General features: G+C 44.0%; 2 protein-coding genes across 2 annotated transcripts in view; both read left to right on the forward strand.

Moving 5' to 3' along the window:
• LOC133118223 (1-phosphatidylinositol 4,5-bisphosphate phosphodiesterase epsilon-1-like) overlaps positions 1-24,293 on the forward strand; it is a 42,650-nt gene extending 18,357 nt beyond the window's left edge. The window contains 32 exon segments of the mRNA XM_061228038.1: positions 290-576; positions 3,082-3,127; positions 3,130-3,226; positions 3,592-3,838; positions 4,281-4,486; positions 5,992-6,646; positions 6,978-7,121; positions 7,484-7,595; positions 8,563-8,746; positions 9,589-9,699; positions 9,817-9,953; positions 10,487-10,725; positions 11,187-11,248; positions 11,790-11,955; positions 12,039-12,146; positions 12,746-12,862; positions 13,009-13,167; positions 13,535-13,643; positions 14,557-14,598; positions 16,142-16,242; positions 16,655-16,772; positions 17,620-17,733; positions 18,186-18,458; positions 18,755-18,918; positions 19,383-19,647; positions 20,484-20,602; positions 20,965-21,093; positions 21,583-21,783; positions 21,947-22,108; positions 22,481-22,693; positions 22,845-23,039; positions 23,308-24,293. Of these exon segments, the coding sequence (XP_061084022.1) occupies positions 290-576; positions 3,082-3,127; positions 3,130-3,226; positions 3,592-3,838; positions 4,281-4,486; positions 5,992-6,646; positions 6,978-7,121; positions 7,484-7,595; positions 8,563-8,746; positions 9,589-9,699; positions 9,817-9,953; positions 10,487-10,725; positions 11,187-11,248; positions 11,790-11,955; positions 12,039-12,146; positions 12,746-12,862; positions 13,009-13,167; positions 13,535-13,643; positions 14,557-14,598; positions 16,142-16,242; positions 16,655-16,772; positions 17,620-17,733; positions 18,186-18,458; positions 18,755-18,918; positions 19,383-19,647; positions 20,484-20,602; positions 20,965-21,093; positions 21,583-21,783; positions 21,947-22,108; positions 22,481-22,693; positions 22,845-23,021 (5,264 nt within the window). The 3' untranslated portion in view covers positions 23,022-23,039; positions 23,308-24,293.
• A 573-nt stretch (positions 24,294-24,866) lies between these two features.
• Positions 24,867-26,700, forward strand: fgfbp3 (fibroblast growth factor binding protein 3). The gene is made up of 2 exons (XM_061228773.1): positions 24,867-24,913; positions 25,563-26,700. The coding sequence occupies exon 2, from the start codon at positions 25,658-25,660 to the stop codon at positions 26,282-26,284; it is 627 nt and encodes a 208-aa protein (XP_061084757.1). The 5' UTR covers positions 24,867-24,913; positions 25,563-25,657; the 3' UTR covers positions 26,285-26,700.
• Positions 26,701-27,104: the final 404 nt, after the last annotated feature.

The raw sequence follows: 27,104 nt of genomic DNA on the forward strand, positions 1-27,104 counted from the left end.
CATTTTATTGCATGCACACCTCTGGATACTTCCCCCCCGCAGGTTCAAAGGCATACTGTAAAAGAGGATTCTTTGTTCATCTGATATTGTAAGCTTTCATTCTCCATTATTTAAGTGACAGTTTCTTATCACTTTGTACTGAACATGTTTCGGGAAGACTTTCATCGAGTTTGGCAATGTAACATTCAGTGTGAATTTGCAGTGTATGCACGCATGGCAGGTTCTGTTTGTGCCGTAGGAAGGGTGTCCCAGGCTGACTGACGGGGCTCTGCCTGTCCCTGCTCCCCAGAACGGCAGGTGCGCAGCGCCATGGCGGGTCCCGGCTCGCCGGCCCCGGGCGAGGATTTGGCGGCCCTGCGGCACCTGGTCCCGTTCCCCGAGGAGGTGGCCAGCGTCCTGACAGAGCAGGAGCAGCAGCTGTACCGCAGGGTCCTCCCGCTGGACTACCTCCGCTTCCTCACGCTAGACCTGGACGTGCCCGAGCCCCGCGGACTCCACGCCCAGCTGCAGGCCTCGCTGTGCCCGCGCGGGGGCCATCGCAACACCGTGAGGGACCTGGTCTCGCGCTTCAATGAAGTGAGACCCGCTTCTGAACACTCCTCTCCTCAGATAACGTAGTGTTTCCAGAACTTTGTGGAACATTCTGGTATGATTGGAAGATAGTGTTAAAGGGGCTTCGGCAAAAAACTTCTGCTTCTGCAAAACAGTTTTAGCAGCAGAATAAATGGTTCTTGGTTTTTTGGAGCTCTGTTGATATTTGTGAGTAACTGTGGCATTATATTTGGAAAGAGACATTGCTGTTAATTTTTTTCAAATGGAAATTTTTCACGCCTTGATTACCAGAAAATGAGAGGTCCATGACAACACGGTGAACTGCATCTAAAAAAATTGTCACGACTGCAAAACTATCTGATAAGTGGAAACATACTTTAATGTCATTTCTGGGTAAATTGCCCCTTTGAGATGACTGAAAATTCCAATATTCCTCAGACTGTCCCAGAACATACAGTCTTTACTTTAGTTCTGTCAAAGTTTCAGAAGAACATTCCAGGCATGTCGCATACTTCCTGGCGACATCCCCTAACTGTTATCATCTAGTCTTAAAAATAGACTAGATGATGTGTCAAATATATCTGACACATTCTGTCACAGGTTTTTATTGGAATGACCCTTTCAGTGGGTTTGGTTATTATTTGTGTCTATGTGGGCATCTTGATGTCACTGGTCACTGACCCTACTGTTGTGGGTCAGAGTTGAGATGGTGTTGATGGATGACGCCATAATGTTGCATTTCTCTGCATGTATACCTCCACTCAAATTATTTTGCTCAAAATGTTAGTTGAATATAATCCTCTATTTCTCAACGGCGTTTGCGAAACTTAATGTTGAGTTTCTGTTCAATTCTGGCAAATTCTTGTCAAATTTTAAATCCGCCCAATGTTCTTTCTACAGAGTAAGTAAAAAAAGGCTTGAGCACTTGAGCAATTCCCTTTTAAATGCATAACATACGCTCTTTTCAGTTTTATATGAATGCAGTTCTACTGTGAAATAGTTCTGCCCTTACATCATTGATGCAGGTATTATTGGTTTGATATACTCACATATGTGCTTTGTTAATGTCCACTGGCCTTCAGGCTCCTGTTCTGCTCAATATTTTTGGCGCCTACGAGGCACAATGGTTTTTATTGGCCTTGCGTAAGATGTGTAACTCTTCTGGCAAGCATTCCACTGATAGGATCGCATAAATGCAATATGTCAAACCGTACAGATTAAGCCTGTTTATTTTGGAAAACCTTTCCCCCCCTTTCTCTTGTTTCTTTCCTAATTTGGAATCCGCGGCCGTATTTGTAAGCACGTACTGTACCATCCCTCCAAATTCTTTGTTAATTCAGCAGAACTCAGACGAGCTCGCGGTCTTCGTCCGAGTGTCCTCAGAGCCGATGCCACTTTTCTTTCAGTGGAGTCTTGCAGCCGTCGTCCTGAAGTGTTTTAACTGCGCATTATCAGGCACATTTGTGGACTGGTTATGAAGACTTTCTTTATTCAGTACTCGTATGTGTTCCCCACATTCTCAAAACAGATACAGTATGCACAAAACAACACAATTTAATTTTTTAACAGGCCTCCATGTCTAGTTAAGGAAAACATCTTTTGTTATGTTCAAGAAAAGGTCTCCCTTTTTAACACATAGATTGTATAATTGTAACACAAAAGTTGTAACTGACCCAAAATTTGTTGAAAGTAACACACAAGTAAGTAGTTTACAGACTGTTCCCCAGTCTGTAAAAGTTTGTCTTCATGCACTGAACCCCCAGTTTGTCAATGTGCTTTTTCCTGGAGTATGAGAACTATAAAACTAATGACTAAAATAAATTATTATTGTTGTTGTTATTATAATTATTGGAGAAGTTGTTGCAAAAATGCTTGTAAATCTGATTTATCAGATTACTTGATTATTTGCCTGTATTATAAAATATTGATTTTGATTCACATTTTAAACACAGTACAGTAGTACAAATTCTTCCCAAGGATAATTCCCTATGTTGGCAGAAAGCTGTATATAATAACTATTTTGAGATGTCCAGGGCAATATTGCAAAACTTAAATATTTCTGGACTAAATTATTTGATTACATAGTGATTCCACATACCTATAATAGATTTGCAAAATATAAACATTCTTTGCCATCACATCCCTTTACATTAATGCCATGTTATATGTGTTTGCTTGTGGAAATCCCAAAGTCACTTATGAAATGTGTTTGTTTCTCGGTGTCACTGTACAGTGTGCTTTGGAATGGAAGTAGTGTTATGGAAACCTGAAAGTAACCTATAGCTCTGATATCTGGGGGTTGCATACTGTAAGTAATGCCTCTATGATGAACTCATATTAACACAACAATATTGAATAATTTTGTCATGATATTCAATTCCTTGCTTATGAATGGCTTTTCTGCGATGAATGGAAACCTAGCAGTAGGTGTATTGATGGCTTTGCTGAAAAGTTATTTGCCTGAGTAATTGGTATGGTATAACATTAACAACAACTAAAATTGCTTCCATTTGTCCTGGTTCTTTGCAGGTGAGCTCCTGGGCTACCTGGCTGATCCTGACTGCAGGCTCAATGGAGGAAAGAGAGAGGTCTTCTCCCACCTGGTCCATGCTGCCAAGTGCTGCTGGAACATGGCCAATTACAACGCTGTAATGGAGCTACTGGCTGGGCTCAGGTAGGGAGTAATGTGGGGATCTCAGGTAGGGAACAGTGTGGCGATCTCAATGAGAGACGTCAGAGGAGAATGGCCAGACTGGTCAAAGTTGACAGGAAGATGACAGTAACGCAAATAACCACACATTACAACAGTGGTATGCAGAAGAGCATCTCTAAACACACAACCCATCATAACTCAAAGTGGATAAGCTAAGCAGCAGAAATCAGAAAAATAAGTCCAATAAATACCTAATATAGTGCTCGATGAGTGTATAAATACATCACATATATACATCCTCACTTGCAAACATAGTTTACATTGCCGTTCGCTAAATTAAATAAACAATGCCCCAAAGAAGGACTGTAATGAACTGCACTGCCCAGGTCCCGTAAGGTGCTGAAGATGTGGCAGTTCATGGACCAGTCGGACCTGGAGGCCATGCGTGGCCTGAAGGACTCCATGGCGCAGCACGAGTCCACGGCCGACTACAAGCGCATACTGAACCGTGCCCTCCACATTCCTGGCTGCAAGGTGGTCCCCTTCTGCGGAGTCTTCCTCAGGGAGCTCGGCGACGCCCTGGACGGAGCCGCCAGCCTCATCAGCTTACACCCCGACGGGGACTCCATCCAGGTACCCTGCGGTTCTTCTGCACTAGAACCTTACATTCTTGCTAGTCAACAATACCAATGTCAGCATTTCTATTGTCACTGATGCAAAATAGACATGAGAGTCACCTGTACAACTCCAGTGGAGACAAATTTGTTAGTTATATTAGACACATTTATAATCTTATTCTGATATCTGAGTCTTGCATTGTGAAGGATGACAAAGTTAAAAACGTATTTCCATTGTGGTCCTTGATGGTAAATAATAGCAATGGAGGCAAGATGATGACACGGCAGTATAAATAGAAGTTGGATGAATGCACAACTAACTGATTACCCACCAATATAAACATAATCAAATTTACAGTCTAAAAAAACATCTACAAAATAATGGCATAATCAGCTGGGGCATAATCCTGTTTGGGTGCACTGGATCATGGGATAGCTGAAGCTGGTTTTCTCCTTAGTTTGTGACAGACTACAGAGGCCAGGATCGCTTCCTGCAGAGGGCTGGGAGAGGAGGTCTGAGGAGCTCGGAGAAGGAGGCCACAGTCAGCAACATCCTGCAGATCATACGCAGCTGCAACCGCAGCCTGGAGTCCGAGGAGGGCGAGGAGGGCATGGGTGAAGGGGTTCCTCACAGGAACTCCTTTAACGACAAAAGCAGGAGCCAGTAAGTCACGTTTGACACCTCCATGGGTTCTATACAGCAGGGCTGCCCAAACCTATCCCAGAAGATCTTCTGTCCTGTAGGTTTTCACTCCAAACTTAACAAAGCACACCCCTTTCAACAGCAAGGGATCTCTGGGAGTGTGGCTCTTAAGGAGCAGGGTTGGGATCCACTGCTATACACCTAGCACTCAGCTCAATCTTCATAAATGGGGAAATCCTGCCAAAAATAAAAGAAGTGTAGAACCTTGCCTGAAAATGATGTCACCTACAAAGCCTCCAGTTCCACTCATTGTGGAGAATGGATCTCCAAAATGTAGCAGCCACTATAGTTCAAAGCAAAATACAAGACTTCAACCCTTCAGTTCTGTGTTAAGTGTAGTGATCATGACATTAACAGGCCTGACAGATCAATACAATTTTAAATGTAATATTTGTCTTTACATTTCATACGAGGGGAGGGGGGGGGGGGGTCTCTGAACACATCTGTCATCTAAAAGGCATAGTTGTGCCATTATTTTCCCATGGTGCACAGACTCTTCTACCACGATGGACCTTAGCCTATGCACAGAGCTGTGAGAATTAGGCTATATTTTTGACAACATAATGAAATGGCCAAATTGGGTATTTTGACTAGCCTTTTGTGACTTTCAATTGATAGAGTTCTTGATAGAATGACAGGTCATGTCACGCTGTTAGCTGCACTTGCTTGTCTTAAGAGAGAAAAGCACTTTGTTCAGTGTTTTGAAAACAAACATGCTGGGAAAAGTGTGTTGATTCAAAGAGAAGGCAAATATTTTCATGAAGTTGCTGCGTGGTTCTTAAGCAATGTCCCCATGTTTATATGTCCAGGATCTTGAGTAATGGGGTGCTGCTTGTTTTCAGCGTGTTTCAGCACTTAAGGGCTTAATTTAAGTCAATGATTGGCCTAATAGTCCACACACATTTTCCAAGGCCTAAATTGTTTGATGAATGCTAAGGCTGACTGTTTGTCATGGGAAATATTGGCTAACAGTCACAGCCAGTTGTTGAAAATGAAAACTGAAACAAAACATTCATTTATTTAATTAATGAATACATCTCATGTGCGACAGTGGGAAATGATTGAAGGACTATATGCGACTGCAACAAGTGCTTTTTTGCCTTAGAAACAGCCTTAGAAACAGAATATGCTCTTATTACAATATCAAAAAATAATAAAACAAGTATGTAAAAGGTCTGTTTTTATTTCAAGTCAATGAGATGAATATATGTATTGATTGATGATGGATAAAAAGGAACTTTATAATGCAGAAATGTTTATGTTTCGTACCCGGCCGGTGACTGTGGTTTGTATCTCTGAGCTTCTTCCGCCACTTAGAGTTTCTAGGAATGTTGTTTTTTCTTCCCACAGGGAATTTTTGTGCTGAAATATTGCTTGCTTGTATTAATCAGTGAGGCAAAAGTACAGTGGATTCATATAGGCTATGGTCCAGCATGAACTAGACAATTTTTCTTTCTGGTGCCCAGACTGTCTGTGGGGGACCTCTGGGATTCGGAGGGGGATCTGCCAGGTCTGTCCGGGGAGTCAGAGGTCCAGGGTCTGGACGAGTGGCAGAGGGCCTTTGCACACGGGACGGAGCTGATCCCCTGGTACGTGCTCTCCATCCGGGCCAACGTGCACCAGTTCCTCCTGCAGGGGGCGACGGTGATCCACTATGACCAGGACTCCCACCAAACCGCCCGCTGCCTGCTCCGTCTGCAGCCTGACAACTGCTCCCTCTCCTGGGCCAAGCTCCCCATCTGCGGCTCCTCCAACAGCAAGGCCGAGTTCACCTACTGCCGGCCCCAGCCGTTCGGGCAGGCCGTGCTGAATGGACTGACAGACGGGTTTCTGGACCTTTCCGTGGCGAAGGCGGTGTTCCTGGGACACCCTGGGGCGGATGTGGGAGCGGTGTGTCTGCAGAACAAGCTGAGCGGTCTGAACCGCGAGGAGAGTGCAGTCACCCTGCTCTACGGCCACCACACCACCGATAACAAGCTCCTGCACTTCATAGCGCCCAAACACACTGCCCGCACGCTGCACGACGGGCTGGCCGACCTCATCTCCGCACTCAGGAGAATGAAGCGCTTTCCTGACCAGAGGCTCCAGTGGCTGAGAAAACAATACGTCAGCCTCTATCAGGTAATCCATCTCAGCAAGCAAATGGCAACTTAAAATAAGTTACTATTTTCTACTTCAGATAGGAAAAAGATTTTAAGTCTCATTACAAGGCCAAATTACTAAAGCACTTAAGCTTTTTGTTTTGGATTCAAATACTTTTCTGTGCTTGATTGATCTTGCCTGGTGCTATTGAGCCAACCAAGAGGATCAAAAGGTGGGGTTTGCCGTTTCTGAGAGTATTTCATGGGTTCCATTACACAAGCCAAGCTCAGTAAAGCATAGAAAAGTCCAAAAGAATGATATATTTAACCCAGGTGTGCAGTGTCACGGTTGGGTTTGGTTTTGCTCGCAGGAGGACGGCCGGTACGAGGGCCCCACCCTGCCCCATGCTATAGAGCTGTTTGGTGGGAGGCGCTGGAACACAGGAAGTGCAAGCGCTCAGAAGAGCAGCCCACTCACCATTACCACTACCAGGAAGAAGAAGCCTCTGATTAGGGTGAGGAGAATCTCTTCTTCCTGTTCTGGTAAGGCACAGTTTTTCTTCCTGTCCTGATGATAAAGAGAGGTTTCTGTTCCTGTCTACCTGGGAAGAATTAGTTTCTGTTCCTGTCCTAAAAGGAAAACCCTTAATCCCAGATATAAGTATGTCATCCATTAAGAGGAAAATATTACCTGCTTAACAAATTTCTCATCCAGTGTGCCCAGCTTATATTCTCAATAGTGGGCAAGTAAGCAGTTTCGGACATGACTGTCGCAGTATTTTCAGTACGTATTGAGGACACAGTAGTTAGGAGTCTGTTTTAGGGCATGGCCACAGTAGCACCTGTGAACCTCAGGCTGTTGTTGTGGCTCTCGCAGTCCTACAGCGGGGATGCCACTGACGATGAGGCCTGCTCTCGGAAGACGAAGAGCTGCAGAGACACGGTGAATAGGCACGGCTCCGACCCCAGCCTGGATAAGGACCCCCTCGGTAGGTCAGCGTTCCTCTCACAGGATGCCAGCGATTCAAATAAATATTTTACTTTCCATAATAGGAATGACTAGCGTTTACGGTTTCCCGACCATTCCTGGCGTAGTCTGGAAATCTGGTTTCCCCAGAGAACCTGAGTGTTTGACTGTCTTGGCTAGAGAGCTAATGGGCTGCATTGAATATGAGCTGAAATGAACATCACCGCTAAACCATGCTGAACACCAGGAGACACTTTGCTCTGGGTATATCTGGCATGCATTTTCACTGCTTAAATAACTCTCCTAATCTTTAAATATCTTCACATCTCTGGTGTTTTTTCTTCTGAGGTTATCTGAACTTGGTGATGAGCTTGTTTGCCTGACTGAATTTTGGTAACTAAGCATGTATCAGTAACAAACAAGCATGCTATTGGACAGCATCTTCATAGACTATAAATGGGGGCACCAGTTTATCTCCCCCAGTTTTTCTAGCATTGTGCTTCAGTCCTCTGCCAGCCACTACTTATGGCCACTTATTAAGTAGAGATTATGTTTACTAGCAAAATGTGTTAAATTTAGTTTGTTGACATTTGTAAAACATTGAACTTGTGCAAAACGTTCAATAAAAATAAATTAATGATTCAACTAATCATAGTCTTCAAGACTTTTTGCAGAATCTAGTGTCTGGTTGCTGGAGAGCCACAGAATCTGCGGGTTTCTGTTTTTTCCTAAAGATCAGCAACTGATTCAGACCAATAGGTGACCTGAGATAGCTGATCAATTGTGTGACCTGTGACTCTCCATAACCAGGAGTGAGGACCACTGGCTCAAAGACGTGCTCACGGCATACGGTTTTCATAAATGTCTCCATTATACAATTAATAGTAACACTGGCATGTATTCAGTACTAACTTTATAATAATACATGTATAAAATATTAACATAAAAACACAACATAAGTTTTTGCTCTTGCTGATCTTTCTCTGTAGATGACAGCAGTTCCTCGGGTGTCCCGTTTTCCTCGTCCTCCAGTAAAAGTACCACCACCAGCATCTCCAGCTCTCCCCCCACCCCCTCTACCCCACCCCAGGCACACTCCTCCCCATTTACGTCTCCTTCTACACAGCCACACTCCTCTCCCATCCTCCCTTCTGCTACCAAGGGGCAGGCCAGGTGAGTCAGCCCCTGAAAATGTGTAAATCAGACCTATGCAATTCTTTCAATTTAGATTTGAATACTTTTTTGTGCTTGATTGGTCTCGGTATATTGGCAATATCGTCGCAGCTAAGTGGTGTTTTTATGTTCTAGGCGTGTGTCTGTGGGTGGGTTGAAGTCACATAAACTTGTTCAAACCTTCATTGATGGTTGCATCAGAAAAAAGTTTGGGAACCCCTGGTGTAATCTCTTGTGAGACATGCCAAGGAAAACTAGCTGCTTAATGGGAAATTAAAGAAATTCAGAGTAACTGAGTAAATTATCATTATCAAATGCATTTATACTGATGATATAAATAAAATATGCAATAGATTATGCAAATTCAATTATAAGATATGGTTATTGCAAGTGACAGCTATTGCCATTAACTGTTCAAACCTATATGGACTCCTGCTCTTTCCAGTAAAATAACATTCGCTCCATATGGCAGGGAACTCTACTGGAAAGAAAGGATGGATATATTGTACAGTTTACCTCGGTTTTCCCTGCATCTTAGGAACCGTGATACTAGTGTGTTGTGTTTGCTACTCTATCTTAGCAACAGTGATATCAGCATATTATGAGCTGCTCTTTATATCTTAGGTATGGTAATATTAGTGTATTCTATTAACTGTGTCTTGATGACCGTGATATCAACATGTTGCCTTAGCTCCCCCTCTGTGTCTCGGCCGACAGTGGTATCAGCGTGCCGTACTGGCTTATCTTATATAGCGTATTTTAGCGTCCTGTGTTTGCTGCTGGCTGTGTGTTGGCGACAGTGATATCATCCTGTTCTAATGTTATTTTCCTCTGTCCTGGAGCGCTAGGGCCTGTTCTAACCGAGGAAAGGGTCTCAAGGGCTTCCAAAACCTCATGGTCTCAGACACCCCCATGACCTTTACTGAATTTGTGGAGCTTTTCAAATCCTTCAGGTAATTTGCCTAATTTATTTTAAATAATATGAAATATACCTTCACAGCACACCCAAAACACACTTCTTAATGATTTTCAAAACTGTTAATTTTAAACCCCTCTGTTAAATCCCGCAGCATACGAAGTCGGAAGGACCTGAAGGAGCTGTTTGAAGCATTTGCTGTCCCCTGCTGTCCATCACCCCAGGACTCCACCCCTCTGTACACCAAACTCCGAATCGATGACAGACTCACGGGCCTGCAGCCTGATCTGGGTGTGCCCTCGTCCCTCTCTAACTCTTTATTTAAACTCTTTATTAAACCTCACTAGATTCACAGTACCCCAGTGAGCAAAACCCTAGAGGGGTGGAATTCTGGCTATCAGAGCTGTTTTGACATAAACAGACTATAGGTTAATTTGAATATTCTTCAGGTCTTACCCACATATAGCCTAGCTATGGCCTATTTGCTAGAAAACTTTTACTTTTCAACCAAAGCTGAGATGGCTTTTCATCAGAAAAGGCTCACTGGGACAGAGCTCAAAAAGTACATTGTAGGGATGTATTTCCCTGGGAGACACTACTGTTGGTAACTGCATGTAGTGGGTTGGTTCATGGGTGTTGGATTCAGTAGGCATGGGTTGGGTCATTGGATAGGTGTTGGGTCCATTTGCAGATGATGGATCTGTAGACAATGTGGGGTTATTGGGCAGGTGTGTACAAGTATTGGGTTGGTTCACAGGCAATTGGGCTGGTGTTGGGTCAGTTTTGCATCTAGCCAGTCTTTGGATTCATGTTTTTGTCACCAGACCTCCTGATGCGTAATGGCTCAGAATTGGGCCTCTCCATCCGGACCCAGCAGCTGATTTCGGACAGCCAGAAGCAGATCTCTGATGCCATCGCAGCAGCCAGCATTATGAGCAACGGCACTGGCGTGGAGAACGCATCTCTGGGGGTGCTGGGCATGGCTATCCCCCAGCTCAACGACTTCCTGGTCAACTGCCAGGGGGAGCACCTCACCTACGACGAGATCCTGAGCATCATACAGGTACTGGAGCTAACGCCCGTCACTGGAAACACAACAAGAAAAATTCCTGTTAAATTCTCATTTCAATTCCACATGCTGTACATCATTGGAGTGATACTAGAATTATTTTAGCATTAGAAGTAGTTTAGCATTTTAGCCATGCTTCTTGGCCATGTTCCTGCTCTTTATCAAATGCCACCATTCTTATGTCAGTAATGCACTTGCCTTATAAAAGGTACTCAAGTTGAATGTGTAGAGGAGTAGTTCCAAACCCTGTTCCTGGAGATCTCCTGTCCAGTAGGTTTTCACACCAACCCCTAACAAAGCACATCTCATTCAAGATCTTGTTGAGCTGCTAATTTGTCAGAATGGGGTGTACCAAATAAGGTTTAAATTGAAAACCTGCAGGACAGCAGATCTCCAAGAACAGGATTGGGATGGATATTTTATACCAACAAGCTACTTTATTTTGTATGATTCAGAAATTTGAGCCATGTGCAAGTATGCGACAGATGGGTTGGATGTCATTCGAGGGGTTTGCCAGGTGAGTGACAGCTATTACTTTTTCCTGTCACTAATGAATAAAACTAATACCATTAACTGGTATTAATGATTTACACTAATGCACACAAGACAACTAGGTATAATACATGTAAGTTGCATCTACCATTCTGCAATCTTAAGAAGATAATGGTATTAAAGATATAGCCTCGATTCACTTTTCATTTTACTTTTATTTGTGATCAAATTTTGAAATAACTTTCACACAGAACATTTCACAGTGCAGTTCTTTTTCTATTTTTCCCTTAAACATTGTTTTTCCATTCTGTATCCGTATTGAGAAAAATGTTTATTTAAATGTTTAAAACATGGTGTCATGGTGTGCAGTACATAAAGGGGTAGACTCAGTGTACATCCTTTAATTAAATGTCTTGCTCTTAATGCCTTACATTTATATAATGCTTGCTACATTGCTCTTTTGTGAATGAACCCCCTGCATCAATTTAATGGACAGTGTTCAATATCATATTCATCACAGAATTTAAATTAGCTTGATCTGAACTATGCCCCTTTGTGTTCTGCAGGTTTATAATAGACAAGGATAACTTTGCTTCCAAAATGGAGGAATCTCAGTTGAACCTGGAGGACCTGCAGTACCCTTTATCCTACTATTACATCCAGTCCTCCCACAACACCTACCTCACGGCCCACCAGCTCAAAGGGGAGTCCTCTGTGGAGCTCTATAGTCAGGTGAGACTCTACTTCGATAAAAATAGCATTTCAGACAGAATTTTCAATACTCCTAAACTGTCCTGTCTGTCTCCCTGATGCAGGTGCTGCTCCAGGGCTGCAGGAGTGTGGAGCTGGACTCATGGGACGGAGATGACGGGATGCCCATCATTTACCATGGTCACACCCTGACCACTAGAATCCCCTTCAAGGTTGGCAAAAACATAATGACTCTTATTGATCAGAAATGGCCATTTGGTCCATATAGGCCTGTCTTATACCTACAGACTACAGAATCAAGAATTCTGTCAATCCTGGACTGTGGAAACATTTCTAGCTGCCCCCATTTACCCTGCTGCCAGAATTCCACCTTTTATAGTTTGAAGTTTGAAGTCTTAGAACCTAGAACTTTTGGTTAATGTATTTAAAATTCCCCTTGGTCTGCTTGGCTGAGCCTGCAAATATTTAATGGCTTTCCTTGTAATGTTCCTTGCAATACCCGGAACACATTTTGTTGCCCTATTTTAGATTTAGCTATAGTGATTTGCCAGGCTTCTACCAACATTTCTGTTAAGATAGTTTTTTGATTACTTTAGTTGATTCTAGTTTAGCAGTTTTGTGTTATTGGATATGACCTAATTTGCCTAATCAAGACCATTCATGTAAATGAGCAGGTCCCAACACTGACCCTTGTGGGACTAATAGAATTGGCCTATATTTGTACCAGTAGCTTTGAGGCTACTGTACTGTAATGTTAATCTCACATACAGGGTGACCGAAGACCTGAAATATTCTCTGTGCATTCTCTCAGGATGTGGTAGAGGCGGTGAACCGTTCTGCTTTTGTCACATCCCAAATGCCCGTCATCATTTCCATTGAAAACCACTGCTCATTGCCTCAGCAACGCAAGATGGCCGAAATCTTCAAGGTAACTCATTCTGGCTCAAGGTCTTTCGCAATGAAAGAAAAATAGGTTGTCCCTTGATAATGCAGTTGTAATTACCTGCAATGTAATGGGTTTTACGGTGGTGCCCCAATTGTCCATTGAGTATTTGTTTTCCTTTATTCTTGCAGGCAGTTTTTGGGGAGAGGCTGGTGACCAAGTTCCTGTTTGAGAGTGATTTCTCAGATGAGCCACTGCTTCCGTCCCCGCTGCAGCTGAAGGGGAAGTTTCTGCTGAAGAATAAGAAGCTGAAAGCGCACCAGGCCCCAGTGGACATCCTAAAACAGAAGGCCAGGATCTTAGGCAGAATACATTTCATTACCAAATGAGTCTTGCTGTCATATTTATTTAGTCATACTTGGGAGATTCTACAGTCTTTCTGTAGTTAGGGGCAGTACAATCATACTGTAGCTGGATAGAATCTGCTGTCATCCTGTTGTTGGGGGCAGTACAGTCATACTGTAGGTGGATATAATTTACTGTCACACCGTAGTTGTAGAGGTTCTACAGTCACACCGTTGCTGTAGAGGTTCTACAGTCACACCGTAGCTGTAGAGGTTCTACAGTCACACTGTAGCTGGTAGCTGAGGAGAGTGTAAACAGTTTGAGCGTCAGACAGTAATCCCCGCTCACCACATCTGTTTCCATCCCTCACAGGCTCATCAGCTGGCACACATGCACGCCCAGGCTAGCAACGGCCACCAGCATGAGGAGGAGGAGGAGGAGGAAGATGAGTACGATTATGACTATGAATCACTGTCTGATGGTGAGTAGAGCTGTCCCTAGCTGATGATCATTACCGGTGCTACAGGTGTGAAGGTGGAAAGTTGCACTGCATTATATTGCATTTATTTAGAAGACGCCTTTATCCAAAGTGATGTACAATAACTGCATACCAACTACAGGACAGGTCAGATAAGGTACCATTCCTAAAGTATCAGTTATCCATCGCCATGAACATAGTTCATGTCGTAAGCACAAGCTAAGTCAGTGAAGTTATGGCATGTCATACCTAGAATGTTACCATCAGGCACAGATTTTTATTGATGTGTTCTTATGATGAAAGGACTAGGTTTTAAGGTTACTTGAGCAACAGCATCTGGTTTTGATGAGCTACAGCATGGATGTTCTTGTCATAGTACATTATTTGGGGAATTATTTGTTTTCTTTGGATTTCTTTGGCAACAACCAAATGTTTTATTTTTTATATTACAACCTCTACAAAAGAGTGGTTTTGCCTGCTGTGGTCAGTAAATATGTGGTGCAGAAGCATTGATTGATATTTACACCACAGTAGATGGATAGATAGTCTGTTAAGAATGCATTAGGTCAATTTTTGACTGGAAAGCAAAGAAAATACAGAATGTGTTTCAAAAGAAGTTGTGGCATTCTAACAATCTATGAAGTACACTTTGGCACTACATGTACACTGAGGATTCAGTTCATCCAAAGGTAATGTTGGCTATGTTGGTCACATAGATCAAAAGAATGAGTAAACTATCCTAGCAGAGACCTAGCAGACATTTTTCAGGTATTCTGCTGAATTCAGTTGGAAAGTCCAAACACTCTCCTTCTGCTTTAACTCAAAGTAAAAACTGTGTTGATGTAAATCTGTACTCTGGGGTTACACAGTGTGTGTATGTCCTCATACCCTGACTCCTTTATCTGTTTCTCTGTAGTTGATGTCTTTACCGCCTATCCAGTTTCTTTTGGCCTGGAAGGTAATTGGTTGTTCTCTGTAGTGTTGGCGAGCTCCACTGCATGGCCACCATGCTCAGTCCCAGCTCCAGGTGTTTGCGTTCACTGTCAAAGCCTCACGCCGCTTTGCATGGTCACGTGATCGGACAGGTTGCCATTTTTCAAAATCAAAGTAATAAAAAAAGCCCGGCTGGCTTGCATTAAATTTTCCATGGCCAGATAGACAATGATTTGAAGCCACGCTAGCATGTTTTCGCTCTGCTAAATGCGACCAAATCGAAGAGTTTGCCTTCACCCAGACGAATGTACCGTTGGATGTAATGTATTGTTTGTTGTAGCATCAATGCACAAAGCCTGCCGTACCGTGAATGGTCTGCCCATGTCATCAGTGTGCTGCTGTTTTTAAATGTCCTGACCTCATCGGTGTTAAAGGCGCATCAGGAAAAACAAAGACATCTGGGTTCTCAGGACCTGCTCTCAATTTACAAAAAGTGAAGTTAAATATTTCCTCTGTTCTCCTGGGAAAAGCCTCCCACATGTAGCCTTCAGTGACTTGAGTGCCCACACTGCAAAGTCGTGCTTGAACAAAGTCTAGTTCCCTCGTAAGTCTTTACGTGCTGGAGATACTGACATTATTTGTTATTTGATACAAGATTTAACTATTAATAATAATAATAATTTAATGGTCTTCCTTATATCCTTTAAATTCATTCTTACATTGTAGCATCTATATACAGTTGAATATACTATTTTTCATAGTAACTGTATTTATGCTATATATTTTCATATATGCCAGTGATTTAATTCTATATTTAGCAATGTACTGTATACAGTATTAATAGATGTATTAAAATGGCATTTTTACCATCATTGTTATCAAAAGGCCTGCTCAGTTTTATTGTAACTGTCGCCTGTCACTGATTACCCTTGGCCACTGATTACATTAGGGCACTGATTACCATAGGGTAGGTCTACCATCCTATAGGTTTGGGTTTCATTCCAACCCTAACAGCTTGTTGAGCTGCCAACAGCTGCAGTTTGGTTTGACAAATTGGGGATTAAATGAAAATCTATAGGAGGTAGGTATCCTGGAACAGGGCTAGACAACACCGCCCTAGGTGGGCATGAGGCATGTGGTTTGAGGTTTATGGCAAAGTGTGGGATGGCATCAGCAGTGAGCAGTACTAACACCCCAGATGTTTTTGTATTTCTGAAGCTTTTTGTCACTTTGTATGTGATTGATTCTGCTTTAGCCTGGGTATTGTAGTTCCCAGAATGCATCCTGAGAGTAATGACTTCAAAGGCAGTTCATTTTTATGTGAGTGATGGGAAAACTGTTCTTCCTCATGCTCCAAAGCCCTGAAATGTCCCTTACTGTCTACGTCCCAACAAACAGACCCTGAAATTAGTAAACCAGTATTGGGTAAATAAGGTATTTTTAGGTCATTGTAATCTTCTGTGTCTGATTGACTGCCATATTTGAAATCAAACCCAGAGAAATGTTTCTGTATGCTGAATGCTTGTTTGTGTGATCTATCACTGCTTCAAACCTCTGTGTTAACATAGACCAGATTCTGGATGACCGCTCGGAGAAGTCCTCAGGAGAATGTGATGAAGCTCCTAAGAAGATGAAGAAAGCCGAACACACATCTCAAAGTAAAGGAAAGGTGATTTCACCATCTCCTGCATTCAAATGCATTCATTTTTTTTTACAATGTAATCATTTAGCAAACGCTTTTAATCCAGAGCGATTTACAAGTACATCAATTCTTCCACAAGTGAAAAGCATCAAATCGCTAAATAGCAAATGCATGAAGAGCAGTTCTAACCAAAAAAAACATTTAATTACATTAATCCAGAGCGACTTTCAACCCGAAAGCAAGTGGATACAATCTGGGTTAAGAGTAACACTAGAGGGTTGGAGCTAAATACTCAGTAAACACAAATTTGGAAACCCTGGATTGGTTAATTAAGCTTTTTGGGGGAAATGAAAACCATCTTTTCATGAGGATGTTCTGAAAAGACCTTCTGAGTGCAAGCAGTGTGCTTGTTTCCCACTCTGATGTGTGCGTAATGCAGATGTTCGATATGGAACTGGGGGAAGACTTTCAGCCTCTACGGAACAAGAAAGAGAACCGGCAGATCGCACAGGAGCTTTCCGATCTGATTATCTACTGCCAAGCCGTCAAGTTTCCAGGTCCGAATGTTGCCTTTACGCATATCGCTGCCATTGACTGTACATTTCAATGTGTTTACGTTACGTGTAGTGGTGGGAAACTATTATCCATTTACATGTGTACTCCTATGAAACTATTATGAGTTAGCATGTAGCGCCAGGAGAAGAGCTGGGCTTTACAAGAAATGCTAGGAGATGGATTGTATGTAATGTAATGTAATGTAATGTAATGGATAGCATCGATATCCAGACAGTGAGATCGCAAACAGATTTCAAGACCCTTGCCTTACTGTGAGCGAACAGAACTGGCAGTAGCTGCAATATGCTCACCTGCCACCATCCTCACCTTCACCTTTGACCTGCCTTTGCTGAGCCGACATGATTGAGATGGGCAGGTTGAACTCTACTGCTTTCAACAGGCCTATAGTGGAGTCAGTGCATGTGCAAGCATGGCATGTATGTCAACTGGCAGAGTATCTGTTTGTCCTTTGATTCATTTCTAGTACACAATACATTTCTAATAACTAATAAGAAAACACATTAATGATGCCATAGAATAGATGCGTTCTTTGCACAAGATGAATTTCCCTTGTGAAATAACTTATGGAGTGAATGAATGAATTTGAAATGTGTTGTGCCTGTTGGGCTGTCAGTGCTATACACTGGAATGTGCTTGCAGTCTGAAGCATTTTCCTTCTGTAAACACAGAGCCTCTTAGATGTGAGGTGCCCAGCAGAGGCCAGCTCAATTCCCAAGGAAAAGGGCAAGAACCATAAACAAATCAAACAAAAAAAGAGAGTGGAAAAATCTGAGCCCTAGCCTGTAGTCTGCTCATGTCTGTGTATGTGTGTCTGTGTGTGTGTAACAGGTTTCTCCACGCTGGCTTCGTCAGGTGCAGGAAAAGACAAAAAGTGCAGGAAGTCCATCTTTAGCAAATCCGTCACCGGAGAAAACATACCGCCATCCCGTGCTCCTGGGAAAGGTAGTATGAACTCCAAAATTAATTTGAAATATGCTGGGAAATTTCAATCATTGGAAAATGAACTGAAGTGAAATGGTTTTGTCTGAAATGGCCTTATGGCTGACTTATTAAGGCAAGTGTCACTGTGATTCAGCTTCTCTCGTTTCTGACCTCACATAAAAGAGTCCTAATTTATCAAATTACTGTTCGCCCAAACTAGTCTGTTTGTGCCTGCGGATTTTCATGAAAGGCATAGGAAATAATCTTGATGTTAGTTGCTGTTGAATGAGGTGAACTTCGTTAGGGGTTGAGTGACCCTGCAGAACATGGTTGGGCAGCCCTTCTCTAGTTGTGGGATGAGGTGTGCTTTGTTAGGCTTGAAGTGAAAACCTACCGGACGGTAGATCTCCGGCAACAGGGTCGGAAAACCATGGACGTAACGGTTTTTGCCCAACCGCTTCCCCCCGCTGCAGGTGCACACGACGCAGCGGGCGTGAGCTGGGAGGAGTCGACCGCCTCTCTGAGCGCGCTCATGCGGACGCCGCGCTGCTACCACATGTCGTCGCTGAACGAGAATGTGGCGAAGCGTCTGTGCAGACGGTACTCGCAAAAGCTCATCCAGCACACGACGGGCCAGCTCCTACGGGCCTACCCCGCGGCCACGCGCATCGACTCCACCAACCCCAGCCCGCTGCTCTTCTGGGTCCACGGCATCCAGCTGGTGGCCCTCAACTTCCAGACGGACGGTGAGGTTGCGCCGTTTCACGGAAAGGCAGTTTTATTCCCTCTGCTGTGAGCTTCAAGCGACAAACCTGATGTTCATCACATTACGGGCATTAGGCTGTCGCTCTTATCCACTCTTATCCATCGGCTCTTTCCAAACGCTTATTTTTACCTCCCTGCATTCTTTCCCCGCATCCTTGCTGTGTTTGGGTTATGGGTTATTGGGGTTCTGTGTGCAGTATTGTGGCAGTGATGTTAAGGATCTGTGTGCAGGGTTGTAGTGGTCCTCCACATGTTAAATATGCTCATGTTCTTGCAGACTTGTCCATGCAGCTGAACAGGACCATGTTTGAGGCCTGTGGGGGCAGCGGCTATGTGCTGAAACCCCCCGTGCTGTGGGACAGAACCTGCCCTCACTACCACACCTTCAGCCCTATGGAGCGAGAGGTGGAGGGCATGAGCCCCACACACTTCTCCATCACTGTGAGTGTGTGTTCCCCCTCTCTCTCGCTCTGTGGTCTCTCTCCCAGTCACTGCTGTGTGCCCTTTCTTTGTCTCTCTTTCTATTACTACTTAACTCTCTCTGTATCTGGCTGTGGCAAGGTCTCTCTCTCTCTCTCTCTCTCTCTCTCTCTCTCTCTCTATCTCTATCTCTATCTCTCTCCTGGGGAAAATGATTTATGCACACTAAGACTGTCAGACTGTTTGTATTCACAATCTGTTCGGACGTTGCAGACTCTCTGGTGTTTCATTAGGGACTACACAGCTAGCTCAGAATAATTTGTTCTTAGTTTGTGAGAAAGTTCAGGAAGTGGTACAGAGCAGGTTCATGCTATGCATTTGCTCTGCGCTTGCTAATTGCACCACTGGCTTCTTATGCTGTACAGTAAGGTGGGGGCAGGAGAAACACAGTGAGATGGATGCCGACTCTCTGTCCTCCTCTGTAGATAATTTCGGGTCAGAACGTGTGTCCTGGCAGTAACGGTGCCGGCAGCTCGTGCGTGGAGGTGGATGTTCTGGGGGCGCCGGTAGACTGTGTACACTTCCGCACCAAACCCGTGCACCGCAACACCCTCAACCCCATGTGGGGCGAGCGTTTCCCCTTCCACGTCCAGATGGAGGAGCTGGCGTTCCTGCGCTTCGCTGTGGTGGAGAACAACAGCTCACAGGTCACCGCCCAGAGGATCATCCCCCTCAGAGCTCTGCGGTCAGGTGAGTCAGGGCCTGAACCAGTGCTAACACTGCAGAACCTGCACCTGCACCAGTGCTAACAATGCAGACCCTGCACCAGTGCTAACACTGTGAATGCGCTAACCACTGCCAGACCTGCACCAGTGCTAACACTGCAGACCCTGCACCAGTGCTAACACTACAGACCCTGCACCAGTGCTAACACTACAGAACATGCACCAGTGCTAACACTACAGAACATGCACCAGTGCTAACACTGCAGACCCTGCACCAGTGCTAACACTACAGACCCTGCACCAGTGCTAACACTACAGAACATGCACCAGTGCTAACACTACAGAACATGCACCAGTGCTAACACTGCAGACCCTGCACCAGTGCTAACACTACAGACCCTGCACCAGTGCTAACACTACAGAACATGCACCAGTGCTAACACTGCCAGACCTGCACCAGTGCTAACACTGCAGACCCTGCACCAGTGCTAACACTGCGGAACCTGCACCAGTGCTAACACTGTCAGTGCTAACCACTGCAGAACATGCACTGTGTGCACTTATCACAGCAGGGTGCCAAGTCCCCTACAGTTTCCAAATAAACGTTTTTTGGCATGTCTGGCTGGGTTAGAAGTGACGTCTATATGACTCATTGGCTGCTTTTATCTTGAATGATATGCTGGGATTCTTGCCAAACATTCCTAAACATTTTTCTGAGAAATCTTTTTTCCTTATTGATTTTTTAGATTTTCTATAAATATAAATGTCCCAGCTAAATCTGTGATAATTAGACCCTGGAATTATTCAGTTATATAAAGAGGTTGAGGTGTTAAAGTTTTTTGTGGTGATGTGTTGTGTCAGGGTACAGGCACGTGCAGCTCAGGAACCTGCAGAATGACATGCTGGAGGTTTCCAGTTTGTTTGTGTTCAGCCAGAAAACAGAGGACAGTGCCTCCAGAAATGTGGTCCCCGCTTCTGTGGTAAGCGCTCCAAAATCAGTTGCACTGCACAAGCTCCTCGATGATTCATGAACTGTTTAAAGTGACGTTCCATCGGCTCTTAATTCAACCCAAATCGCTTCAGATCATGCAATCCAGTTGTTCAGTTTTATATATAAAAAAATAATAGTCTATTGCGTATATGCGCCCATGTATTCTTTTCACTCAAAATACAGTTTAAAAGCATGACAAAATGCACAATTTAAGAGTATCTGCTTGAAGCCCATTGGTATTGGCATCTCAACATCTCAGAACCACCCATCCGGAAAAAAACCTTATAACTCCAAGGTCACGATGTGTGTTCATGCATCTTGACCATGGTTGTGTTCCTGCTCTTTTCTCAGTTTTTCCTCACAGAAGAACAGAGGGCTGCTGTCCGGTATAAAGTCACGGTTCACGGAGGTCCGGGTCCAGAGCCCTTCACAGTGCTGAGTGTGAATCAGAAAACCACCGTCAGACAGCTGCTGGACATGGTGAGTCCACAGCGCCATCTGCTGGCCAGGAGTGTGGATTATTTAAACATGTCCCTGCTTCCTAAATAAAATCCCAACTAAACTGCTATTTACTGTGTATTCATGAGTTCATGGTGCGAATACCAACTGCCCACTTTTCCAAGGTGAATTTTTAAATAATTGAGCAAAACAGCCTTTGAACATTTGAACATAATTAACAATAGTGATGCTTTAATTGGTGAGATGTGCTTTAAATTATCTTGGTTGGACACAGGAAGAAGCACCACAGGAAACATGTTATGGTGTTTTTTTGCAAACGGCAAAGGCTCGGTTATATTTAGATTTTGGCGGTTTTCCTTTAAGGCCCGGACACACCAAACCGACGGTCGGCCGTCGGTTTGGTGCGGTCCGGGCCTTTAAAGGCGTAATGGTGCAATGTTGAGTGTCCTCGTGTGTGGTCCTGCTGTACTGCAGGTAGCGCTGTTGTGACTGTGTTCACTCTTTCCCAAGCTTTTGTTTCAGTCTGGGGTCTGTGCCTCAGACTGCATCCTTGTGGAGGAGAAGGAGCCCATCTGCAAAGAGAGGAGCGATGTCCGGAGGCAGGGCCTCCACCGCTCCCTCGGCCCAGAAGAAGAGGTTCTCCAAGTCCTCAGCGGCTGGTCCCCAGACAAGGGTTACGTGGGAAGAATCTGCTTCAAAACCAAAGAGGAAGTATGTCCAACCAGGAGCACTCAGAGATGGCACTCTTAATGCCTCAAGCAACAGCCTGAACAGTTAATTTTGCTTTTCTCAAGCTTCATAAAATGGTGTTATTCCTTGTGTTGAATCTTTTAGAGAAGCGCTGTAGGTGTTCAATCAGTGTATGTTCTGACAGAGTTGGAGCAATCGGGGAGGGGAGAAGGAGGGAGAGGAGGAGCGGAGGGAGAGAGCGGAGGAGGAACACATCTTTGTCCAGGTGCACGAGGTGTCCCCAGGACAGCCGCACTGTGTCATTAAGACCCATCGTCTCAGCACTGCCCAGGAAGTCATCCAGCAGGTTAGGGCACACTATCCCCCAAGGCACTGGTCTCAAAGAGTGATCACTGTATTATACATCTATTCAATGTGGCATCAGCCCTATACACACACGCACACATACGAATGTGGGCTCTGCCAAAAGAGCTTAATTAATGAGTCCCTGAATATGTACTGTTTACACAGTAGTTTCACTGTGTGGTTCAGTGTTATATGGTTCTTTGAAATGTTTCATACTCCCTTTATATAACATTTCTAAGAAGAATCAGATAACATTTTAACCATATGCTGAATGAGCAAACTTTGCTAATGCTAAAATGCTAATGTCAGAAGTGTAGACGCAGGTGTGGGCTGAAGTCTCGGATGCCGTGAGTAAAGTTTGTCCTCCCCGCAGGCTCTGAAGGAAGCCAGGCAGTCCTGCGGCGCTCCCAGCAGCCTGAGGCCCTCTGACTACATGCTGGTGGAGGAAACGCTCAAGGAGACGGTGCATAAGAAAGTCTCCAAGCTGAGCGAGAGGGTGCTGAGCGAGCAGGAGTGCGTGTACCAGGCGCAGAGCAGATGGAAGGGCCCTCGCCGATTTGTTCTAAAGCGCAGGGAGCCGGTCCAGGTGAGCGGTCCGACATGGAACAGGAACACTCCTGCGTGCAGTGCAGACACTCCTGTTCCAGTGTCTGGACACTCCTGTATCCGTGTTTATATGTGTATATGTGTGTCTGTGTGTCCGTGTGGATTTAACAGCTTTGTCGATCCATTTTCAGACTGCGCGGGATGACAAGTGGAAGGGCATCTCCTTTGCCAGCGAACTGAAGAAACTGACCGGCCGCAGTCGGGGCGTTACTCTCAGTCCACCCTCCACCACAGAGAGCGCACGAGGCAGGGATGAGAGGACTGCATTCTTCTCACACCTCAGTGAAGCCACAGAGCAGGTCCTCTGAGGAGTGCACCCCCTACAGGTAGGGAGGGGAAGTTGTCTCCCCGTTCACATGGCTGTATTATTTTTCTCCATGTTAGATTAGGGAATTTGAATGATATGCAATCTAGTGCATTTCTTTAATCAATACAGATGATTATGTAATCATACCCGTTGCATTACTACCAGCAGGTGTGTGTGTGTGTGTGTGTGTGTGTGCATGAACACGTGTGTATACATCTCTGTGTGTATGTGTGCATGCGTGTGAGCACACACGTGTCTGTGTACTCATTCATTCGTCACTTTTGCAGGGTGTTAGCCTGGGTACGGATGGTTTGGGCTGGATTAGGCGAAGCACCACAGCCAGACAGCCACACCCCCTGTGCGTGGTCTGTCCATCTATGGCAAAATCGGAGCTGACAGGGTGGAGTCCTGCTGAGCTTGGTCCCGATTGGCTGAATAATCATCCATATATGTATATAGCTTGTTGTCTTAGAGTTTGTTCTTGAAATCTACTATTATAAATGAATTAATAATCTATTTATAATATTTAAATTTCTATGGGGTATTCTATTTCTAGCTCATTGGTTATTTATGTTTTGTATGGTTTGTATACAACAATCATAAAATTATCATGAAAACTAGTTTTTGCCAAATGCTTGATAAAACATTGGGAAATATTAATCTCCCCTTCAGTATACTGTATCATCCTTTTTTGGACACTTTTCTGGGTCTTTTTTCATTTCAAACAGAATTGTTCTCTTTTTTTAATTAAATTTTATATTAACAACAAAATCACTGTGTATATTATGTGTATTTTTTATTATTATTATTTTTTTGTTCCTGATTGGAAGTCTTTAGTATGTGATAGGCTAGAGTTGCTTAAAGTTGTTTAAAGCCATAGCATCACATTAGCACCCCCAGCATTTTTTATCATTTGTTTTTATGGCCTTCTTCAATGCTGGTTGTGATGTATCAATACCCTGTTAGCATATTGCTATATGGTGTATTCACATTGTGACAACTTTCTCTGTTGAAATGTACAGTAAATACATTTTATTATCAAACAAATAAAGCACAGTGAACACTATTTTGGCTATGTGAGAAACGTATTCTCAAACACAGATCCTTGTGTAGTTGTGTAGATCCTTGTGAACTGAGAACCACAGGCTAATATGACTGTAAATCTGACTCTGATATGAAATGCTGAACAACCTTTCAGAATGGCCCCTTCTCACTGTAAATAATAGTCTCTTCAAGTAGTAAAATTGGGATTTCCTCCATGTGCCCAAGAAAACTTTGTCAGTTTACTTATTTCCTCTCGGGTCAGTTAAATTGATATTTCTGGAAGAATCTTTCACTAGCCGTGATGCTACAGACCCTTTCGGTCTTTAGAAATGAGGATTATTCTATGGATTACTCGCACGCATCCTGCAACCCTGGTGTTCCTGCAGACAATTAAATCAACCCATTGGAAGCAGATGAGTAAGGCTATTTTCTACCCAAATGCGAAAAATAATGTGTAATTCTTATGCTGTGTGTCGTCATATGCACATTACAAATGCGTTGAAATCACAGAATAGTATTTATTTGGGACGAAACCACAGGCGTTTAAGCTGTTCAGGCTCAATGTTTAGTTAAAATGCCATCTTGGTGTGACAGAAGGCCTTTTCTGAATGGATTGTGGGAACTGTCGCTGTGGCTTGTGGAGGGGGGGGGGGGGGGGGGGGGGGTGCATGTCATGCCTCTCAGATAATGCTGTTCTGGGCTGAATCTGGGAGGGGCATTTCTTTGGGGAGGTCAGGGCAGCCCCATTGACACCACGCTGCCCCCCCTGTGTCGCCCCCACCCCCTTCCTATCCCGACGTCTCCTGCCTCATGCTCTCATAGAGCAGCAGAGATCTAGCCCTCCACATGGTGAGTACACAACATGCTGCTAATCTTTACAATACGAACAGAAGTATGCATGCTACAAGCCGCTGATTTTAGCAAAGTTCTGTTAGGGGGGGAAACTACTTTAAAGGATGTTCTTACAGTGATTTCCATGCATTTGTTCAGAAGAATCAGCATTGTCTTTGTTCTTGCACATGCTGTGTCTAAGGCTGTGTTTACTCCGAGGGAGGTCTGATACTGATACTTGAGAACTTCATTTTTTATCTAACACATTTTGCCTCTGCAACCTCCCAGAAATGTATACACTCTTCACATTTTAAAGGAAATTGTGTTTTGAAAGTCGCAATGGTTAAAAGAACAAAGACAAAGAGGATGCACAAATGACGCATATGACATTAAAAATTAATGTGCAGAACAATACAGTTTACAGGGTTTCTGCCATTTTAAAATGCAACTATGACCATTTCAATGAATTGCGTTATTTCAATGAATTGAGTTATTAAAATTGCAAGTTAATATGTGTGAATTTAAGCAACATTACATTCACACAAGCATTATATTCATAAACTGATTTTTCTAAAATAGTTCTGTATGGATACTTTTTTTTTTTGCCACACTTGCAGTTCATGCCAATTAGTTACTGACTTCTGTTACTTTTCCCTCTCTTTTCCAGGTCTTTTGAGAGTGAAGAGTCCCTGCTTTTGATTACTTTCAGGGCGTTACTGATGCTCGGGCGCACCTGAATAACACGTCCGCACGAATCCGGCCATGAGGCTCCTCTGCGCCCTGCTGTTCCTCCTCTGCCTCTGGGGGCTCCAGGGGACGGAGGGGAGGAAGGAGAGCGCCGCCGAAAAGCAGCCTGCCAGGAGGGACCGGAACAAGGTCGTGCCCGGCTCCGGGGAGCTCACCAGCAAGGAGAACCACAGGTGCTTGTGGGAGACCTCTGGGGAGGGCCAGGTCTCTCTGCTCATCAGCTGCAGCCACGGGGAGCAGTCGTACCGCTGCCGCTACGCGGGCCAGCCCGGCCTGTGTCCCGGCTACGCCGCGCGCTCCAGCCAGTACTGGAAACAGCTGGTGGGGAAACTGAAGAAGAAGAGGAACGCCTGCGACGGCGAGAAGCTCCTCAAAACCCGCGTCTGCAAGAAGGCCCCCGCGGAGTCCCACATGAGGCTGGTGGAGGAACAGGAGGAGGTGAAGAAGAGAGGGAAAGGGGGAGGTAAGAAGCAGGAGGAGGAGAGCCCGGGAGGGGAGAAGGAGGTGCAGCTGGTGGTGCAGGAGAAGGATGCGTTCGGGGAGGTGAACGACGGGAACATGGAAACGGGGCCTGTGGAGAGCTACTGTGCCGAAGGCTGGCAGTCCTTCTGCTCTTTCTTTGTGAAGTTCATCGACGGTTAACTACTGAACACTGCTCATCCACAGCCTAGTGAACACTGTTTATCGACAATTCAAACTAATGAACACTGTGCGTCAACGTGCTAGTGAACACTGTTCATCAATGATTAAAACTAATGAACACTGCATCAACGTGCTAGTGAACACTGTTCATCGATGCTAATGAACACTGAGGCAGGTTTATTCAACCTTCAGTTCTAAATAAATATGGTTTGTATGAAGTGAAAGTAAAGCTAACACTAATAATTCCAGGAAGGAATTTCAGGCCATTTTAATACTAAACAAAATGTATTTTACTTTGAAATATATCTATTAACAACAAAAGTACATTGTCACATTTAATGATGGAACCTAACCTTATTTGTAATTGACTTCAATGTGTTTTAATTAATGAATAAACATAAAGTATCACTTTAAAAGGAGATTTGGGCTCTTTAATGGAAGATTTAAACTTACAAAGTGCAATTAAGCGTTTTTGGATTGGTATTAAATAGACAGTTACTGACCCAGATAAAATCTGACTTCAAAGTGTAGTCCTGATGAAATTTGTTCTTTTATACAAAACATTTGAGTGAGCAACTCCTAATGTTGTATAAAGCACTTCAATGTGCTACGATACTTGGACCGTATCGTAGCACATGTGGACCTGGCTAGACCATTGGATTTGCCAAAAGGGCTGTCTCAAGGAAATTACGACTTACTGAATACTGTGCAGCATTTGAGTACACTGAAAATCATCATTTGAGACCTGCATGTAGAAAATTATTTTAAACTATTGTAATAATTTAAATTTAGTATTTGGAGTATGTTTACCATATAAATA

This window comes from Conger conger, chromosome 18 (genome assembly GCF_963514075.1).
Source record: "Conger conger chromosome 18, fConCon1.1, whole genome shotgun sequence".
In the NCBI taxonomy this organism is placed as follows: Eukaryota; Metazoa; Chordata; class Actinopteri; order Anguilliformes; family Congridae; genus Conger; species Conger conger.

Coding starts and splice junctions, on each gene's coding strand:
- fgfbp3 (XM_061228773.1), top strand. CDS start 25,658: ATGAGGCTCCTCTGCGCCCTGCTGTTCCTCCTCTGCCTCTGGGGGCTC.